General features: G+C 45.4%; 2 protein-coding genes across 8 annotated transcripts in view; one reads left to right on the top strand and one right to left on the bottom strand.

Annotated features, from left to right (window-relative positions):
- Positions 1-17,545, top strand: part of LOC139566041 (apoptotic protease-activating factor 1-like) — a 65,065-nt gene that overhangs the window by 2,991 nt on the left and 44,529 nt on the right. For all 6 annotated transcript variants that reach the window (XR_011673039.1, XR_011673040.1, XM_071386884.1 and 3 more), the window contains exons 4-17: positions 972-1,169; positions 1,577-1,778; positions 1,992-2,104; positions 2,376-2,507; positions 8,324-8,562; positions 8,961-9,128; positions 12,396-12,527; positions 13,048-13,161; positions 13,612-13,796; positions 14,155-14,281; positions 14,393-14,518; positions 14,698-14,838; positions 14,980-15,105; positions 15,312-15,464. Coding sequence is in view for 4 of the 6 variants with exons in the window: in XM_071386884.1 (XP_071242985.1) it covers positions 972-1,169; positions 1,577-1,778; positions 1,992-2,104; positions 2,376-2,507; positions 8,324-8,562; positions 8,961-9,128; positions 12,396-12,527; positions 13,048-13,161; positions 13,612-13,796; positions 14,155-14,281; positions 14,393-14,518; positions 14,698-14,838; positions 14,980-15,105; positions 15,312-15,464 (2,156 nt within the window). In the remaining 2 variants the exon portion in view is untranslated. The remainder of the gene's footprint in view (positions 1-971; positions 1,170-1,576; positions 1,779-1,991; positions 2,105-2,375; positions 2,508-8,323; positions 8,563-8,960; positions 9,129-12,395; positions 12,528-13,047; positions 13,162-13,611; positions 13,797-14,154; positions 14,282-14,392; positions 14,519-14,697; positions 14,839-14,979; positions 15,106-15,311; positions 15,465-17,545) is intronic.
- Positions 2,525-7,890, bottom strand: LOC139566042 (putative C-type lectin domain family 20 member A). Of its 2 annotated transcripts, XM_071386886.1 has the most exons (5): positions 7,748-7,890; positions 6,537-6,917; positions 5,958-6,287; positions 5,500-5,609; positions 2,525-4,435 (listed from the first exon to the last, which is right to left on the bottom strand). In XM_071386886.1, the coding sequence occupies exons 1-5, from the start codon at positions 7,779-7,781 to the stop codon at positions 4,331-4,333; spliced, it is 960 nt and encodes a 319-aa protein (XP_071242987.1). In that variant the 5' UTR covers positions 7,782-7,890; the 3' UTR covers positions 2,525-4,330. The 2 variants fall into 2 exon arrangements, with proteins under 2 accessions (XP_071242987.1, XP_071242986.1); XM_071386885.1 differs by lacking the exon at positions 7,748-7,890 and having other exon boundaries at positions 6,537-7,004.

Raw genomic sequence — 17,545 nt, 5'->3', positions numbered from 1 at the left:
TTCTATTTTTGTTTCATCAGACCAGACGACATTTCTCCAAAAAGTACAATCTTTGTCCCCATTTGCAGTTGCAAACCGTAGTCTGGCTTTTTTATGGTTGTTTTGGAGCAGTGGCTTCTTCCTTGCTGAGTGGCCTTTCAGATTATGTCGATATAGGACTCGTTTTACTGTGGATATAGATACTTTTGTACCTGTTTCCTCCAGCATCTTCACAGGGTCCTTTGCTGTTGTTTTGGGATTGATTTGCACTTTTCGCACCAAAGTACGTTCATCTCTAGGAGACGGAACATGTCTCCTTCCTGAGCGGTATGACGGCTGCGTGGTCCCATGGTGTTTATACTTGCGTACTATTGTTTGTACAGATGAACATGGTACCTTCAGGCATTTGGAAATTGCTCCCAAGGATGAACCAGACTTGTGGAGGTCTACAAAAAATTGTTTTTGAGGTCTTGGCTGATTTCTTTTGATTTTCCCATGATGTCAAGCAAAGAGGCACTGAGTTTGAAGGTAGGCCTTGAAATACATCCACAGGTGCACCTCCAATTGACTCAAATTATGTCAATTAGCCTATCAGAAGCTTCTAAAGCCATGACATCATTTTCTGGAATTTTCCAAGCTTTTTAAAGGCACAGTCAACTTAGTGTATGTAAAATTCTGACCCACTGGAATTGTGATACAGTGAATTACTTGTGAAAAATTACTTGTGTCATGCACAAAGTAGATGTCCTAACCGACTTGCCAAAACTATAGTTTGTTAATAAGAAATGTGTGGAGTGGTTGAAAAACGAGTTTTAATGACTCCAACCTAAGTGTATGTAAACTTCCGTCTTCAACTGTATGTGAATGTGTGTGTGTGCGTATGTTAGCTCACCTCTCTGTCTCTCTGCCATGTTTGACCCCTCTGTTTATTCCATTGGCAACATACTGCATTTATATATAATGCCGTCTTTGCTGTTTTTACCCTTTTCCAGTCCAGGCGGTGCTGAGTGAGGGCGGCGTGCCCCAGAGACCCGTGGTGTTTGTGAGCCGGCCAGCACTGGTGAACCGGGTCAGGGAGAAGCTCTACCGCTTGCAGAAGGAGCCCGGCTGGGTCACTGTGTTCGGCATGGCCGGCTCCGGCAAGTCTGTCTTGGCTGCGGAGGCAGTCCGAGACCACGCACTCATCACAGGTAGGTGGCTCCGGGGTGAAGTTTTCCCTAGGTACAGATCTAGGATCAGCTTCCTCCCCCAATCCTAACCAAGCCCAATAATGGGTAAAATGTCAAACTGACCCAAGATGCATTTCAGGAGAGGGGTAACACATGTAGAGTAGGCTCTTTTTCTCTCTGTCTGCATTCACTTTCTCTCTGTTTTCTCTGTCTGCATTCATTTTCTGTTTTCTCTCTGTTTGTTATCGCATTAGTCTAACTGTTCTGTGTCTTTGTCTGTCTGTCTGTGTCTCTCTCTGTCTGTCTCTCCATCTTTTTCTCTGTTCGTTATCGCATTGGTCTCCTGACTGCACTCTCTCTCCCTGTCTTTCTCTCTCTCTGACACACACACACACTCACACTGGTCCTTCTGACACCCTCCCCCCCAGAGTGTTTTCCAGGAGGAGTCCACTGGCTGTCCATAGGCCAGCTGGACCGGTCTGACCTGCTGGTTAGGATCCAGTCACTGTGTTTCCGCCTGGAGCAGCAGAGCCAGGAGAAAGACCCCATGTCCTCAGTCCACCGGCCTCCTGGCTCTCTGGAGGAGGCCAAGGAGCGACTACGCTTCCTCATGCTCCGTCGTTACCCCAGGTCAGTCCCCCAGGGTTGAAGTGTATTGATGCGGACTGGTAGCCAACTTTTCAAGTTGGTCCATTCCTTCTAAATGGTGGCTGTTAATGATGAGTAGAACATTCAGCTGGACCTCAGAAGTTTCAGCTCTGGAGTGATTTATTGTATGCTGTTAATTCCATTCCAATTCATGTCAATTGAATTAGATGTGTGTTTGTGTTTGTGCGTGTCCAGGTCGTTGCTGATACTGGATGACATCTGGGACAGCTCGGTGCTCAAGGCCTTTGACATCCAGTGTCGAGTACTGCTCACCACCCGAGACAGAAGCCTAGCCGACTGTGTCAGCGGTGTGTATGAGTAATAGCACTGATATTAATACTAATATTACTACTGAAAATGATGACTTCATTTATAGAACACTTCTCAAACATTACGCTCAATGCACCTGCTCAAACTGTGTGTGTGTGTGTGTGTGTGTGTGTGTGTGTGTGTGTGTGTGTGTGTGTGTGTGTGTGTGTGTGTGTGTGTGTGTGTGTGTGTGTGTGTGTGTGTGTGTGTGTGTGTGTGTGTGTGTGTGTGTGTGTGTGTGTGTGTGTGTGTGTGTGTGTGTGTGTCCAGGTTCTAAGTCTGAGGTGGCAGTGGAGAGTGGTCTGGAGGAGGATCAGGCCTTGGAGATCCTCGCCCTGTATGTCAACGGGAAACCCCAGAGACTCCCAGAACAGGCCCGCAGCATTGTCAGAGAGTGCAAAGGTACGCACACACACACACATGGAACTATAGTGTCAACAGAAATTGTATTGAATGAAATGAAAATTCCTTTTAGGTTTACAATAAAATGTCAATTTATTTCACATATTCAAGAGAAATACAGTATTACATTTTCTTATGAAGGATTTGGGAAGCATTATGTATTGACCAAAAACATTGATAGAAATAATGAACAGATTGTAAATAGAGAACAAGCTAATTAAACATCAAATTAAACAGCAACATGGCATTCTGTAATAGTATGGATAATATAGTACATTATACAACGGGTGGGTCTAATCCTGAATGCTGATTGGTTAAAACCACATTCCAGCTGGTGTCTATTCCACAAGTTACCACCGTTTAAAGTGACTGCATAGATAATAAACAATGGGGGGGGTGTGACAATATAAATAGTCCGGGTGGCCATTTGATTAATTGTTCAGCAGTCTTACGGCTTGGGGGTAGAAGCTGTTAAGGAGGCTGAGGGGCCCCAGTATTGAGGATCAGCATGGCAGACATGTTGTTGCCTACCCTTACCACCTAGGGGCGGCCCGTCAGGAGGTCCAGGATCCAGTTGCAGAGGGAGGTGTTTTGTCCCAGAGTCCTTAGCTTAGTGATGCGCTTTGTGGGTGCTATGGTGTTGAACGCTGAGCTGTAGTCAATGAACAGCATTCTCACATAGGGGTTCATTTTGTCTAGGTGGGAAAGGGCAGTGTGAAGTGCAATAGAGATTGCATCATCTGTGGATCTGTTGGGGCGGTATGCGAATTGGAGTGGGTCTAGGGTATCCAGTATGATGCTGTTGATGTGAGCCATAACCAGCCTTTCAAAGCACTTCATGGCTACAGACGTGAGTGCCTCGGGGCGGTAATCATTTGGGAAGGTTACCTTTGCTTCCTTGGGCACAGGGACTATGGTGGTCTGCTTGAAACATGTAGGTATTATAGACTCGGTCAGGGAGAGGTTGAAAATGTCAGTGAAGACAATCAGCTGGCATCACTTTTATGGATATATACAAAGAAATGTAAATTGAAAAAAGGTCAAACGAAACGGGGCTAGTTTGCAGTCTTTCCAACTTCAGTTTTTAGTGATTGTGTTGGTTGTGTTGTTGGCTCCTCTGTCCTGACAAGAGAGAGAATTTTCTATGCCAGTAGAAATCGTGCATCATTAGCTCATTGTTATGGATGTATCCAAGTAAATGTCACTAGGAAACAGCTTAAACAAACACAAATGCAGCTACTGTTGTTATTCTGGCTGCACTGTTTGACGTGACTGTAAGTTAGCCTTAGTTGGCTAGCTAGCAAGCAAGGGATAAGAACGTTGCCAGCCAGTATGGCTATGGAACATTCAGAACGAACGACTGGGTCGTGTCTCTGGCAACCGAACCGATAGAACGAACAGACAACCAGCCGGCTTGGGTAGCAACCCTGGAAAGATGAAATAGTATGAATAAGGTAATCAAAATAAAGTTTTTAATGAAAATATGTAAATCGTTATTTGAATTTGTTGGTAACCCGTTGTATAAAAGTGATAATGCCCTCGAAGCCAGTGTTTGGAGGATTTAATGGCACAGTTTGCCGGCTCTTGACTTCGTCTCAGGCCTAACAACACCCATGCCAATATATCCTCCAAACACCGGCTTCTCGGGCATTATCACTTAATTATGATATTTAATAATGGTTCATGATAAATGAGTACAATGTGAGATGAGAAGGGAATCATTAATTATAGCTGGCACGGGGCAACCGATCCACACACTAACTCCATGTGCTTCTATTCAAAGCTCTTCCTTCTTTTTCGGCCCCCTTTTTTCTCTCTTTCTGTCATGCTTTCTTCTCTTCCTTGTGGAAGACATTTCCATCTGGCTGCTCTTTCCATCTCAGTTTGAAGTTTTCAACCATCCCATTGGCCTTCATTTTCTCCGTTATCTGAGGAACAGAACCAGGATTTATGCCCTGAACACCTAATCTTACTGAATATTTATTAATTAATACATTGTAGGATTAACCAATTTGCATTACACATTTAATTATGGCAGCTATATGCTTCCATATGTAGGTACCTGCACTCTTACGGTTTGAAGGGTTTATCATTACTTGGAGAACTCTCTTAACGTAAGGAGCAGTGGACTGTACTTGTTCACAGCGAGTTGGTCATTATGAATAAGAATTGATTCTTAACCCTTTACACTCATGGGAAATTGACCTTTATGGATAAGGCTAAATTGAAATGTTTCTAATAGCATGGTAGAAATTGAAAGGGAACAAGGAGATTGTGGGAAAATGATTTGATCAAAGTTGAGGACACAACAGTGCACCTGATACAAGACTGAATCCAAACATTGCACTGTTGATTTTATGTGCATTTTACATTTACTGTACTTTTCACTTCATTTGTTATTAGCGAAATCTGGAAATACTCTGGATCCATCCAGTAGCATGATAAGAATATTCCTGGGAAATGTGGGGTAGGTGCAACATAAGACAAAACAATTACAAGGGTTTGAGTGAGAGGACTAACTGGTGTCTCCAAGTGGCCACACACCTCTCCAAAGTGTGCATAGTTCCTAAGTCAATCCAATGCACTTTTATGACTCAAAGAAGAGTGTTCAAATATAAAGTGCTTTTTTTAGCTCCTAGTGGTGCTCTTGAGGAACTAGAGCAAGCAAATGTGTAGTTTTGTTTGGAACACAACCCTGCATCCCACCTTCACACAATTACTGTTGTTTACTGTTGTTTTACTGACGGCCCATTTTTAAATCGCAATCTGGGTCAGGTGGGAATAAAATCTGCCTCTTTGAACCTGTAAATGATCCAAATGTTCTGCCCCTGAACAAGGCAGTTAACCCACTGTTCCTAGGCCGTCATTGAAAATAAGAATTTGTTCTTAACGGACTTGCCTAGTTAAATAAAATAAAAAAAGTGTAAAGGGTTAACTGGCATACATGGTTAAATGAAGGTAAAAATCTATAAATGAAGAGGGTGAGACTCACCTGCTGTAAAATGGCCTCCCTCACCGTAGCATCATTCAGGTCCATATTTGGGTCTGGGGTCATCCTCACTCTCACTACCTGTATCTTCTTGACTGTTGGGGGTCTTGGGTCTAACACATACACAGATATAACCCTTCTCAGCAGGGAATGAATTGGAAATTCAAACCACCAATTGAAATAATTCATAATTCTATAATAGTGGGCAATTCTATAATGTAGCCTTTTTATGGTAATTTAGCTTTGGGGACCTGAATGTTGAAAGACACATTGTCAAGGTAGTCAAATTAAACTCCGCAAAACCCATGACGCAGGGTGGCTGGTTATATACACAGTTAAGATGAACAGTCACCATCACATACAAGAATGTTACATATTTAAATCTGTGTGGACAGTTATTCCAAATCAATAGCCCATTTAACGAGATGAGTTCGGTGGCACAATAAGAGATCTTAACTTACTACCGTAGCAAACAAAGGGACATTCCTTCAGACATTCTATGTCTATCCATTGGCCTGAGGTACTGCGATTCCAAGCAGCGCAGGACTTGTTCAGTTCTCTGTCGACCCAGTATCTGAATGAGGAGTTACTCTGGTTCGACCATTCCCAGGCGTCTTTGAACAGGCCGATCCAAACGTTGCTACTCCCGGCCACGTTACAGATCTCTTTGTTCTCAGTCTGGTTCCTCACGCTAGCCAGGTCTGTGTGGTTCTTTCTGCAGTAGAGCTGAGCCTCCCTCCAGGTCATTAGCTGTTGAACCATTAGGAAACGACCAGCTGGAGACTTAGTCCCTATGGGGACAAATGCAACCAGCAGAGTTTGGATCAGAGTTTGGATCAGTGCCATTTGAACTGTTGTCAATTCATAAACCTTTGGAAATCATAAGCTTGGAATTGACAAGAAATTTGAAAGACAAACGTTGCGACCTTGATAACCCCACAGTAATCTGTTACTTGGTGAAATTGTATGTGCTGCTGGTGTCCTCTGGTGTTACTAGGTTAGTGTGTTTTTATCTAGATTACATGTAGTATGTCACTCACCGTCGTAGCACACTGGAAAGTGTTGAGTAGTGCAAAAATAGTCGTGCCATTTTCCAGAATTCTCCATGACACCACAATCTTCATTCACATTTCCTGGCTCGTTTTGGTCCCAAAATTCACTAAACTGAGTCTGTCCCTTACTATAGTAGTCTATGTCTGCCAGAGACCACTGCCACCTGGAATTCTGTCCCTTCTTCAGTCCTATCCACACTGCTCCATCATAATCGCTGTCTATAGTCAAGTGGTTCAGTCTGTTCATATCCTCCATGTTGCTTACGGTGGCCAGGTCCGTGTACTTCTCTCTGCAGTACCTCTGTGCTTCAGTCCAGTTTTTAGGGTCTGTTACATAGTGATACTGACAGGAGGATAGTGTGAAGAGCCCTGTGAAGAGGTGCATTGTCATCTCAAGTAACTGCCTCAAGGGCTGCAACATCAATAATATCTACCCTTCTACCCAGAAGCTGCAAAATCAATAATATCTACCCTTCTACCCAGAAGCTGCGAAATCAATAATATCTACCCTTCTACCCAGAGGCTGCAACATCAATAATATCTACCCTTCTACCCAGAGGCTGCAACATCAATAATATCTACCCTTCTACCCAGAAGCTGCAAAATCAATAATATCTACCCTTCTACCCAGAGGCTGCAACATCAATAATATCTACCCTTCTACCCAGAGGCTGCAACATCAATAATATCTACCCTTCTACCCAGAGGCTGCAAAATCAATAATATCTACCCTTCTACCCAGAGGCTGCAACATCAATAATATCTACCCTTCTACCCAGAGGCTGCAACATCAATAATATCTACCCTTCTACCCAGAGGCTGCAAAATCAATAATATCTACCCTTCTACCCAGAGGCTGCAACATCAATAATATCTACCCTTCTACCCAGAGGCTGCAACATCAATAATATCTACCCTTCTACCCAGAAGCTGCAAAATCAATAGTCAATTTGATCATCTAAAAGTTCAGAGCAGAAAAAATCATAGTATTACTATTTCTTAAACTACTAATGTTCACATTTTAACTCTATCTAAAAGTATTGCACTTTAGCAGATTCTTCTTCTCAAGAGCTTGATGGTTCATTGATTCTTTGTGATAGTGTTGGGTTGGAACACAAATGTGCTGGCTGCAGATATGCAATCGTAAATACATTGTAATAAAATATATATATTTTAAATATCATAATAAATACACTGACCTGAGAAAAACACAATCAGCACTTTCTTCTCCATGACAAAAGATTCATAAAAAATAAACCAAAATTTTCAGCGAGTTGTACTGTGGATCCTCTGCATTCAGCTGCACCTTTCTCTGTAGGGCAGGCGCTATTTCAGAACAATGTGTTTCACAGTACACAGTACACCTATTCATGTCTTTTTATAGCTTGCTTTGTATAGTGGTTATGTTCAGTTTTCTCTTACACGCAGGACATCAGTCAAATGAGTATGAGACTGTTAGCCTGTTTTTGTTTGAGTCAAAAAACTGATAGTCAAATTAGTCTGAGCACAGACTTCAGAGAAAAGGAGCCCTTAATGCCTGCTGAAAGTTCTGTTAACCTTCAACGACTTGTAGAATTCCATTCTAAATCATGAAATTCAATTTCAATTAGTGAAATTTTAAATTCAATACATTAAATTGTGACATGTAACAGAAATGGAATTTGTATTTATTTAGTTTTGATACATCTCAACTCTTAAAAAAAAAAATATATAAAACTCTTGGCACAATCAACCAGCCTACCTAAACCCCTCCTCTACCCTCCTCTCTTCCCCAGGCTCCCCCTTGGTGGTGTCCCTAATCGGGGCCCTGCTGCGGGAGTTCCCGGACCGCTGGGCCTACTACCTGCACACGCTCCAGCAGAAGAAGTTCAAGCGTATCCGTAAGTCGTCTTCGTATGACTACGATGCCCTTGACCAGGCCATGGCTGCCAGCATCCAGGTCCTGTCTGAGGAACACAGGGAGCTGTACATTGACCTCACCGTGCTGGAGAAGGACGTCAAAGTACCTGCCAAGGTCAGACTGGCCGGGGGGGATTATGGTTAGGCTTGGGTAGGTAAGGTTAGATTTGGCTAGGTTTGGTTAGGTCAGGTTAGGCTAAACTAAGCTAGGCTACTGTAGGTTAGGGTAAGGCTATCCGCCACCTTCAGCCAAAAAGTATTCACAACCCATGGAGACATTGTGAGCTGTCCTTGTGGAAAGAAGGAGGGAATAAGATAATAAGAGATAAGAAAAGACAAGGAAGCAGGTCATTGTTTCTAAATCGAAGCCTGTTCTTCCATCAAAGGAGGCTGCTGAGGGGAGGACGGCTCATAATAATGTCTTGAATAGCGTTCCAGCCATTACTATGAGCCAGTCCTCCCCAATTAAGGTGCCACCACCAACCTGTGTCCTCCATGTTCCTCTGCCTGCAGGTTCTGTCGGTTCTGTGGGATCTAGAACCGGAGGAGGTGGAGGACGTTCTCCAGGACTTTGTGAACAAGTCCCTACTGTTCCGTGACTGTCACCACCGGCCCTACCTCTACTACCTCCACGACCTCCAGCTGGACTTCCTGGCTGAGATGAACCGCTCTGGTCTAGAAGTGGGTCTCATACACTCCAGCCAGTGGAGGTTGCTGAGAGTAGGACGACTCATAATAATGTCCGGTAGGGAGTGAATGGAATGGTATCAAACACTCCATTCGAGCCATTATTATGAGCCGTCCTCCCCTCAGCAGCCTCCACTGACTCCAACATACACACCTCTATCTTCATTTACATAGGGTTGTTATGTATGCTGGTGGCCATTTTGAAATGTATCTAAAGTTTGATGTTTGTTAACTTTTGTCAAATGTGTTGGAATTAATTCATTTTCTGAAATCCAATATAAGGAAAACACTGTCTTCTAGAGAATCAATGTACATAGAACTTGGAAAACTAGACAGTCGCTTATAGAATGAATCAGTTAGACTCATGTCTTCTATGCCCTGCATTATTGGGACATCAATCTACTATTATTAAGCAATAAGTTCCGAGGGGTTTGTGATATATGGCCAATATACCACGGCTAAGAGCTGTGTTCAGGCACTCCGTGTTGCGTCGTGCTTAAGAACAGCCCTTCTCCTGGCACCCCAATGGTGGAACAAACTCCCTCACGACGCCAGGTCAGCGGAGTCAATCACCACCTTCCGGAGACACCTGAAACCCCACCTCTTTAAGGAATACCTAGGATAGGATAAAGTAATCCTTCTAACCCCCCCCCCCCTTAAAAGAGTTAGATGCACTATTGTAAAGTGGTTGTTCCACTGGATATCATAAGGTGAATGCACCAATTTGTAAGTCGCTCTGGATAAGAGCGTCTGCTAAATGACTTAAATGTAAATGTAATGTAAATGTATATTGGCCATATATGTCAGGAACCAATACACGCAGTCAGTCAGGAAAGCAAAGGCCAGCTTTTTCAAGCAGAAATTTGCATCCTGTAGCTCTAACTCCAAAAAGTTCTGGGATACTGTAAAGTCCATGGAGAACAAGAGCACCTCCTCCCAGCTGCCCACTGCACTGAGGCTAGGTAACACGGTCACCACCGATAAATCCGTGATGATCGAAGACTTCAACAAGCATTTCTCAATGGCTGGCCATGCCTTCCTCCTGGCGACTCCAACCTTGGCCAACAGCCCCCCCCCCCCCCCCCCCGCTGCTACTCGCCCAAGCCTCCCCAGCTTCTCCTTTACCCAAATCCAGATAGCAGATGTTCTGAAAGAGCTGGAAAACCTGGACCCATACAAATCAGCTGGGCTTGACAATCTGGACCCCCTATTTCTGAAACTGTCCGCCGCCATTGTCGCACCCCCTATTACCAGCCTGTTCAACCTCTCCTTCGTATCATCTGAGATCCCCAAGGATTGGAAAGCTGCCGCGGTCATCCCCCTCTTCAAAGGGGGAGACACCCTGGACCCAAACTGTTACAGACCTATATCCATCCTGCCCTGCCTATCTAAGGTCTTCGAAAGCCAAGTCAACAAACAGATCACTGATCATCTCGAATCCCACCGTACCTTCTCCGCTGTACAATCCGGTTTCCGAGCCGGTCACGGGTGCACTTCAGCCACGCTCAAGGTACTAAATGATATCATAACCGGCATCGATAAAAGACAGTACTGTGCTGCCGTCTTCATCGACCTGGCAAAGGCTTTCGACTCTGTCAATCACCATATTCTTATCGGCAGACTCAGTAGCCTCGGTTTTTCTAATGACTGCCTTGCCTGGTTCACCAACTACTTTGCAGACAGAGTTCAGTGCGTCAAATCGGAAGGCATGCTGTCCGGTCCTCTGGCAGTCTCTATGGGGGTACCACAGGGTTCAATTCTCGGGCCGACTCTTTTCTCTGTATATATCAATGATGTTGCTCTTGCTGCGGGCAATTCCCTGATCCACCTCTACGCAGACGACACCATTCTGTATACTTCTGGCCCTTCTTTGGACACTGTGATAACCAACCTCCAAACGAGCTTCAATGCCATTCAACACTCCTTCCGTGGCCTCCAACTGCTCTTAAACGCTAGTAAAACCAAATGCATGCTCTTCAACCGTTCGCTGCCTGCACCCGCACGCCCGACTAGCATCACCACCCTGGACGGTTCTGACCTAGAATATGTGGACATCTATAAGTACCTAGGTGTCTGGCTAGACTGCAAACTCTCCTTCCAGACTCATATCACACATCTCCAATCCAAAATCAGATCTAGAGTCGGCTTTCTATTTCGCAACAGAGCCTCCTTCACTCACGCCGCCAAACTCACCCTAGTGAAACTGACTATCCTACCGATCCTCGACTTCGGCGATGTCATCTACAAAATGGCTTCCAATACTCTACTCAGCAAACTGGATGCAGTTTATCACAGTGCCATCCGTTTTGTTACTAAAGCACCTTATTCGACCCACCACTGCGACCTGTATGCCCTAGTCGGCTGGCCCTCGCTACATGTTCGCCGTCAGACCCACTGGCTCCAGGTCATCTACAAGGCTATGCTAGGTAAAGTGCCGCCTTATCTCAGTTCACTGGTCACGATGGCTACACCCACCCGTAGCACGCGCTCTAGCAGGTGTATCTCACTGATCATCCCTAAAGCCAAAACCTCATTTGGACGCCTTTCCTTCCAGTTCTCTGCTGCCTGCGACTGGAACGAATTGCAAAAATCTCTGAAGTTGGAGACTTTTATCTCCCTCAACAACTTTAAACATCTGCTATCCGAGCAGCTAACCGATCGCTGCAGCTGTACATAGTCCATCGGTATATAGCCCACCCAATTTACCTACCTCACCCTCCCCATACTGCTTTTATTTCCTTTTCTGCTTTTTTTGCACACCAGTATCTCTACTTGCACATGATCATCTGATGATTTACCACTCCAGTGTTAATCTGCTAAATTGTAATTATCTGATTTATTGCCTACCTCCTCATGCCTTTTGCACACATTGTATATAGATTCTCTTTTTTTCTTTTTTTCTACCATGTTATTGACTTGTTTATTGTTTACTCCATGTGTAACTCTGTGTTGTCTGTTCACACTGCTATGCTTTATCTTGGCCAGGTCGCAGTTGCAAATGAGAACTTGTTCTCAACTAGCCTACCTGGTTAAATAAAGGTGAAATAAATAAATAAATAAAAAATATATCACAAACACCTGAGGTGCCTTATTGCTATTATAAACTGGTTACCAATGTAATTAAAGCAGTTAAAATAAATGTTTTGTCATATCTGTGCTATATGGTCTTTTATACCACGGCTGTCAGCCAATCGACATTCTGGGCGTTAAAACCACCCAGTTTATAATATGTATGTTTTTGAACAAGTGTGTGTGTTCCAGAGCCTCCACACCAAGGTGGTGCGTCAGTACCAGCAGCGCTACAGCCAGGGTCACCCCACCTCAGGAGATGAAGAGTGCCTCTACTGGTTCAGATTCCTCACCTACCACATGGCCAAGGCCAACCTCACACAGGTACGCACGCGCGCACATACAACCCACACATCTAAATCAAATCAACATTTTTGGGTCGCGTACACAGCTTAGCAGATGTTATAGCTGGTGCAGGGAAATGCTTGTGTTACTAGCTCCTAAGAGGTACACAAATAATCTAAACTAAATCCAATTAACAACCCAAATAACGCTTGTTTGAGCTTGTTTGAGCTTGTTTGAGCTTGTTTGAGCTTCTTTGAGCTTCTTTGAGCTTGTGTGAGAGGGAGCTGGTGTGAGCTTGTGTGTGTTTTGTGAGCGAGTCTCTCTTTGCGTCTTGCTACAGGAGATGGTGTGATGGCTGTTCAACAGTCTGATGGAGATAAAAGCACCACTCCGTATGATGGAGGCCTTCGCCAGACAAGCACAAGTCGCTAACGTCTTTTTCTCTCTCTTTCTATCTCCATCTCTTTCTCTCTCCCTGTATATCTCTCTCTCTCTCTCTTTCTGTTACCCTTACACCCCTCCCTTCCTTCTCTCCTCTCCTCCCCCTCTCTCCCTTTAGGAGTTGTGCTCTCTGATGTTCTCTCTGGACTGGGTCAGAACTAAAGCTCAGATTATGGGACCGGCTCATCTCATCAATGACTATGTGGAGTACGGCGCCGTACTGGACAAAGAGGTCAGGATTTGATCAACACCAAGTTCACTGAGGAACTTAGTGTACCATGTTTTATCCTCATTTGATATGGTTTTCAGATCTTGCGGTTGGTATCAATTCCTCGTAAGTCAATGGTGGCCTAGCGGTTAAGAGCATTGGGCCAGTAACCAAAACGTCGCTGGTTTGAATTCTTGGGCCGACTAGGTGAAAAATGTGTCCTTGTGCCCTTGAGCAAGGCACTTAACCCTAATTTCTCCTGTAAGTCTCTCTGGATAAGAGCGTCTGCTAAATGACTACAATGTAGAAATGTCAATGCAAGAAACAGGTACTCATTTCATGCCTGTGAATACAATTGTTGTGTTCCAATCTCTCCTTTCTCCCGCAGTGTGTACTTGTTCAATTCCCCTCATAGTTTTGAAACACCCCGTTTGTCACATCCTCGCTGTGAGTCTCTCTTTATGGTCCCCCCAGAACAGCGAGGTGCGGGTCCACTTCCAGGAGTTCCTGTCTCTGAATGGCCACCAGTTGGAGCAGCGTCCGTTCCCTGACATAGTGCAGCTGGCCCTGTCCCAGCCAGACTCATCTGAGGTGTACCGCCAGGCCCTGCTGCAGGCGCAGGAGAGGGCCACCAGAGGGGGACTCTACCTTGACTGGGTGTCAGTAGTAGGCCCATACACACTGCTCATGTGCTTATAAGCGTACTCACTACTTAATTGGGGTGTACAGTATTGGCCCCTACCTCTTACTCCCTAGCCCTTATGCATTCCATTCCCCTGTCAACCATACCCTAACCATAGAGTTGGTTTTGTGTCGCAAATACCACAAAGCCTGTTTTAGCGTAGTGTCAGTGGCACTGCCCATGCTAAAACAGAAGCCATTGTAAATGCAAAGACGTGCACTCTATCCAACTCTATGGCCCTCTAAGTTTGTGTCTCATTCCCTGATGTTCAACTTCCTCTAACATCCCCTCATGCTCACATTCTCAAAGTCATTTATGGTTGTGGTTTGTTCCAGGAACAAAAGTAGTCTGAAGAGCCTGTCTCGTCTGGTGGTCCAGCCCCACCAGGGATCCATCTACTCTGCCTGCTTCTCCCACGACGGCACCAATATCGCCTCCTGTGGCTCCAGCAAGACACTGCGAGTAAGACACACACATTCTTTTGAAATAAATCTTCACCAACTGTATCTCCCACACATCCCTGTTTGTGTGAGTGGGTGTCCTCTATAAACTCTGCCCTGTGTGCGTCTCCAGGTGTTTAAGAGCACCTCTGGGGAGAAGCTGCTGGAGATCCAGGCCCACGACGATGAGGTGCTCTGCTGCGCCTTCTCCCCGGATGACCGTCTCCTAGCAACCTGCTCAAGTGATAGGAAGGTCAAGGTATGGTGTGGTGTGGAACCCTCCCCTCTGCCATTCAAACTTTGGACAGACTTCAGACAGACTTGCCTGACAACCCGATTTCGACAGACGGAAGTCGTTTGTGTGTTGTGTAAAAGGTTTGGAAAGCAAATAAAAGAGTTGTATATCTGTGTAACTACAGTATCTGTGTTGTGTGCCAGGTTTGGAACGTGGAGCGTGGGACTCTGATGAGGGTGTTTGAGGACGAACACGAGGAGCAGGTCAACCACTGTCAGTTCACCAACACACGCCGACGCCTCCTACTGGCCACCTGTTCCAACGACAAGTTCATGAACACCAAGGTGAGCCTGTGTTGTGTGTGTGCGCCTGTTTCTGTTGTGTGATTTTAAAACCATGAAGTAGGCCACATTTTTTGCACTCTGGCTATAAGATATATATAGATCTATCTATCTATCTATATCTCCCACTCTCTCTCTCTCTAGCTGTGGAACATCAATAAACCCTCCTCCCAGAACACCATGTTTGGTCATTTGGAGCCTGTCAATCACTGCTGTTTCTCCCCTGATGACGCCTACCTCTCCACCTCTTCCAACGACGGAACCCTGAAGGTGGGCGGAGCATAGTCACCACCTATGGCTTTGTGTGTTTATATTAGCAAATATAGATAAAGGTTTTTCATTTAGGTGTAGACTACTAGTATGTATTTAACAACATTAATTGTACATACCTGTGTGTGTGTGTGTATGTGTTTCTGTGCACATATGGGTACATGTGTGCGTGCCTACCTGTGTGTGTGCTTGCGTGTGTGTTTCAGCTGTGGGAGTTGTCCTCAGCCAATGAGTGGAAGTCCATAGACGTGGCGGACATGTTCCCGGAGCAGAGCGAGCAGACTGAGGTCATGGTGAAGTGCAGCACCTGGTCAGCAGACGGCAGGACCATCATCTGTGCTGCCAGGAACGCAGTCTTTGTGAGTGTTGAAGAGCCAGCCCTCCCCTGCTGAGTGAGTAAGCCTCTGCTCTGCTCCATGACTCGGACCAGATTTGTTTAGCATGTTGCGATTCATCAGAGTAGGAGCTGGCAGAATGTTGACTGGACTTCGGTAACTGGGGGACATGAGCTAATGCTCATGCTATGGCTAATACTACACTGAACAAAAATGGAAACCCAACATGCAACAATTTCAATGATTTTACTGAGTTAGTTACAGTTGATAAAAGGAAATTGTTCAATCGTTCCTAATCTATGGATGTCACATGACTGGGAATATGCAGATCTGTTGGTCACAGATACCTTTAAAAAAAGTAGGGCCGTAGATTAGAAAACCAGTCAGGGCCTCCCGGGTGGCGCAGTGGTCTAGGGCACTGCATCGCAGTGCTAGCTGCGCCACCAGAGTCTCTGGGTTCGCGCCCAGGCTCTGTCGCAGCCGGCCGCGACCGGGAGGTCCGTGGGGCGACGCACAATTGGCCTAGCGTCGTCCGGGTTAGGGAGGGTTTGGCCGGTAGGGATATCCTTGTCTCATCGCGCTCCAGCGACTCCTGTGGCGGGCCGGGCGCAGTGCGCGCTAACCAAGAGGGCCAGGTGCACGGTGTTTCCTCCGACACATTGGTGCGGCTGGCTTCCGGGCTGGAGGCGCGCTGTGTTAAGAAGCAGTGCGGCTTGGTTGGGTTGTGCTTCGGAGGACGCATGGCTTTCGACCTTCGTCTCTCCCGAGCACGTACGGGAGTTGTAGCGATGAGACAAGATAGTAATTACTAGCGATTGGATACCATGAAAATTGGGGAGAAAAGGGGATACAATAAAAAATTAATAAATAAATAAATAAGAAAACCAGTCAGTATCTGGTGTGACCACCATTTGCTTCATGCAGCGTGACACATCTCCTTTGCATAGAATTGATCAGGCTGTTGATTGTGGCCTGTGGAATGTTGTGGCTGTGGACAACGAGCACGCAGATGAGCTTCCCTGAGACAGTTTCTGACAGTTTGTGCAGAAATTCTTTGGTTGTGCAAACCCACAGTTTCATCAGCTGTCCGGGTGGCTGGTCTCAGACGATCCTGCAGGTGAAGAAGCCGGATGTGAAGGTCCTGGGCTGGCATGTTTACACGTGGTCTGCGGTTGTGAGGCCGGTTGGACGTACTGCCAAATTCTTTTGGAGGTGGCTTATGGTAGAGAAATGAACATTAAATTATCTGGCAACAGCTCTTGTGGACATTCCTGCAGTCAGCATGACAATTGCACACTCCCTCAACTTGAGAAATCTGTGGCATTAGCTACATAACATCAATTGTGTACTAACATTGCACCCCCTTGCCCTCAGAACAGCGTCATTTCGTCGGGGCATCGACTCTACAAAGCGTTCCACAGGGATGCTGGCCCATGTTGACTCCAATGCTTCCCACAGTTGTGTCAAGTTGGCTAGATGTCCTTTGGGTGGTGGACCATTCTTGATAAAACTGTGATAAACCCAGAAGCGTTGTAGTTTTTGACACAAACCAGTGTGCCTGGCACCTACTACCATACCCCGATCAAAGGCACTTAAATATTTTGTCTTGCCCATTCACCTTCTGAATGGCACATACACACAATCCATTTTTCAATTGTCTCAAAGCTTAAAAATCCTTCTTTAACCTGTCTCCTCTCCTTCATCTACACTGATTGAAGTGGATTTAACAAGTGACACCTAAGGTTTTTACCAGGATTCACCTGGTCAGTCTGTCATGGAAAGAGTAGGTGTTCATAATGTGTTGTACACTGTGTCGACGCACTGCATAGCATATCTGTCAAATTCTGTCAATATATTTGTGTTCAGCGGTATGTTCTTGTCTAGCAACTGCTCCTAGAGCAATCTGTCCGTGAAGCAATGAGAATGCCCTGGACAACTTGTCTTTCATGTTTTGGTATTTGGGCCTGTCTGCCCGTCAGAGGGTAGACGCGTGTGTTCTGACTGAGAATGAAGCCGTCCCACTCCTGGGAAATGTAAAGGTCTCTGTGTGTCCGTGTCTGTTCTCTCCACTCCAGGAATCAGAGTGGAGTTGAATGTCAGAGTGG

Source organism: Salvelinus alpinus, chromosome 37 (assembly GCF_045679555.1).
Source record: "Salvelinus alpinus chromosome 37, SLU_Salpinus.1, whole genome shotgun sequence".
Classification (NCBI taxonomy): domain Eukaryota; kingdom Metazoa; phylum Chordata; class Actinopteri; order Salmoniformes; family Salmonidae; genus Salvelinus; species Salvelinus alpinus.
This window is presented reverse-complemented; position numbering and strand designations above follow the sequence as displayed.

Coding starts and splice junctions, on each gene's coding strand:
- LOC139566042 (XM_071386885.1), bottom strand. CDS start 6,969: ATGTTGCAGCCCTTGAGGCAGTTACTTGAGATGACAATGCACCTCTTC. Junction 5,610..5,957: donor TCCCTTTGTTTGCTACGGTA/GTAAGTTAAGAT, acceptor TGTATGTGTTAG/ACCCAAGACCCCCAACAGTC. Junction 4,436..5,499: donor GGGAGGCCATTTTACAGCAG/GTGAGTCTCACC, acceptor TCTGTTCCTCAG/ATAACGGAGAAAATGAAGGC.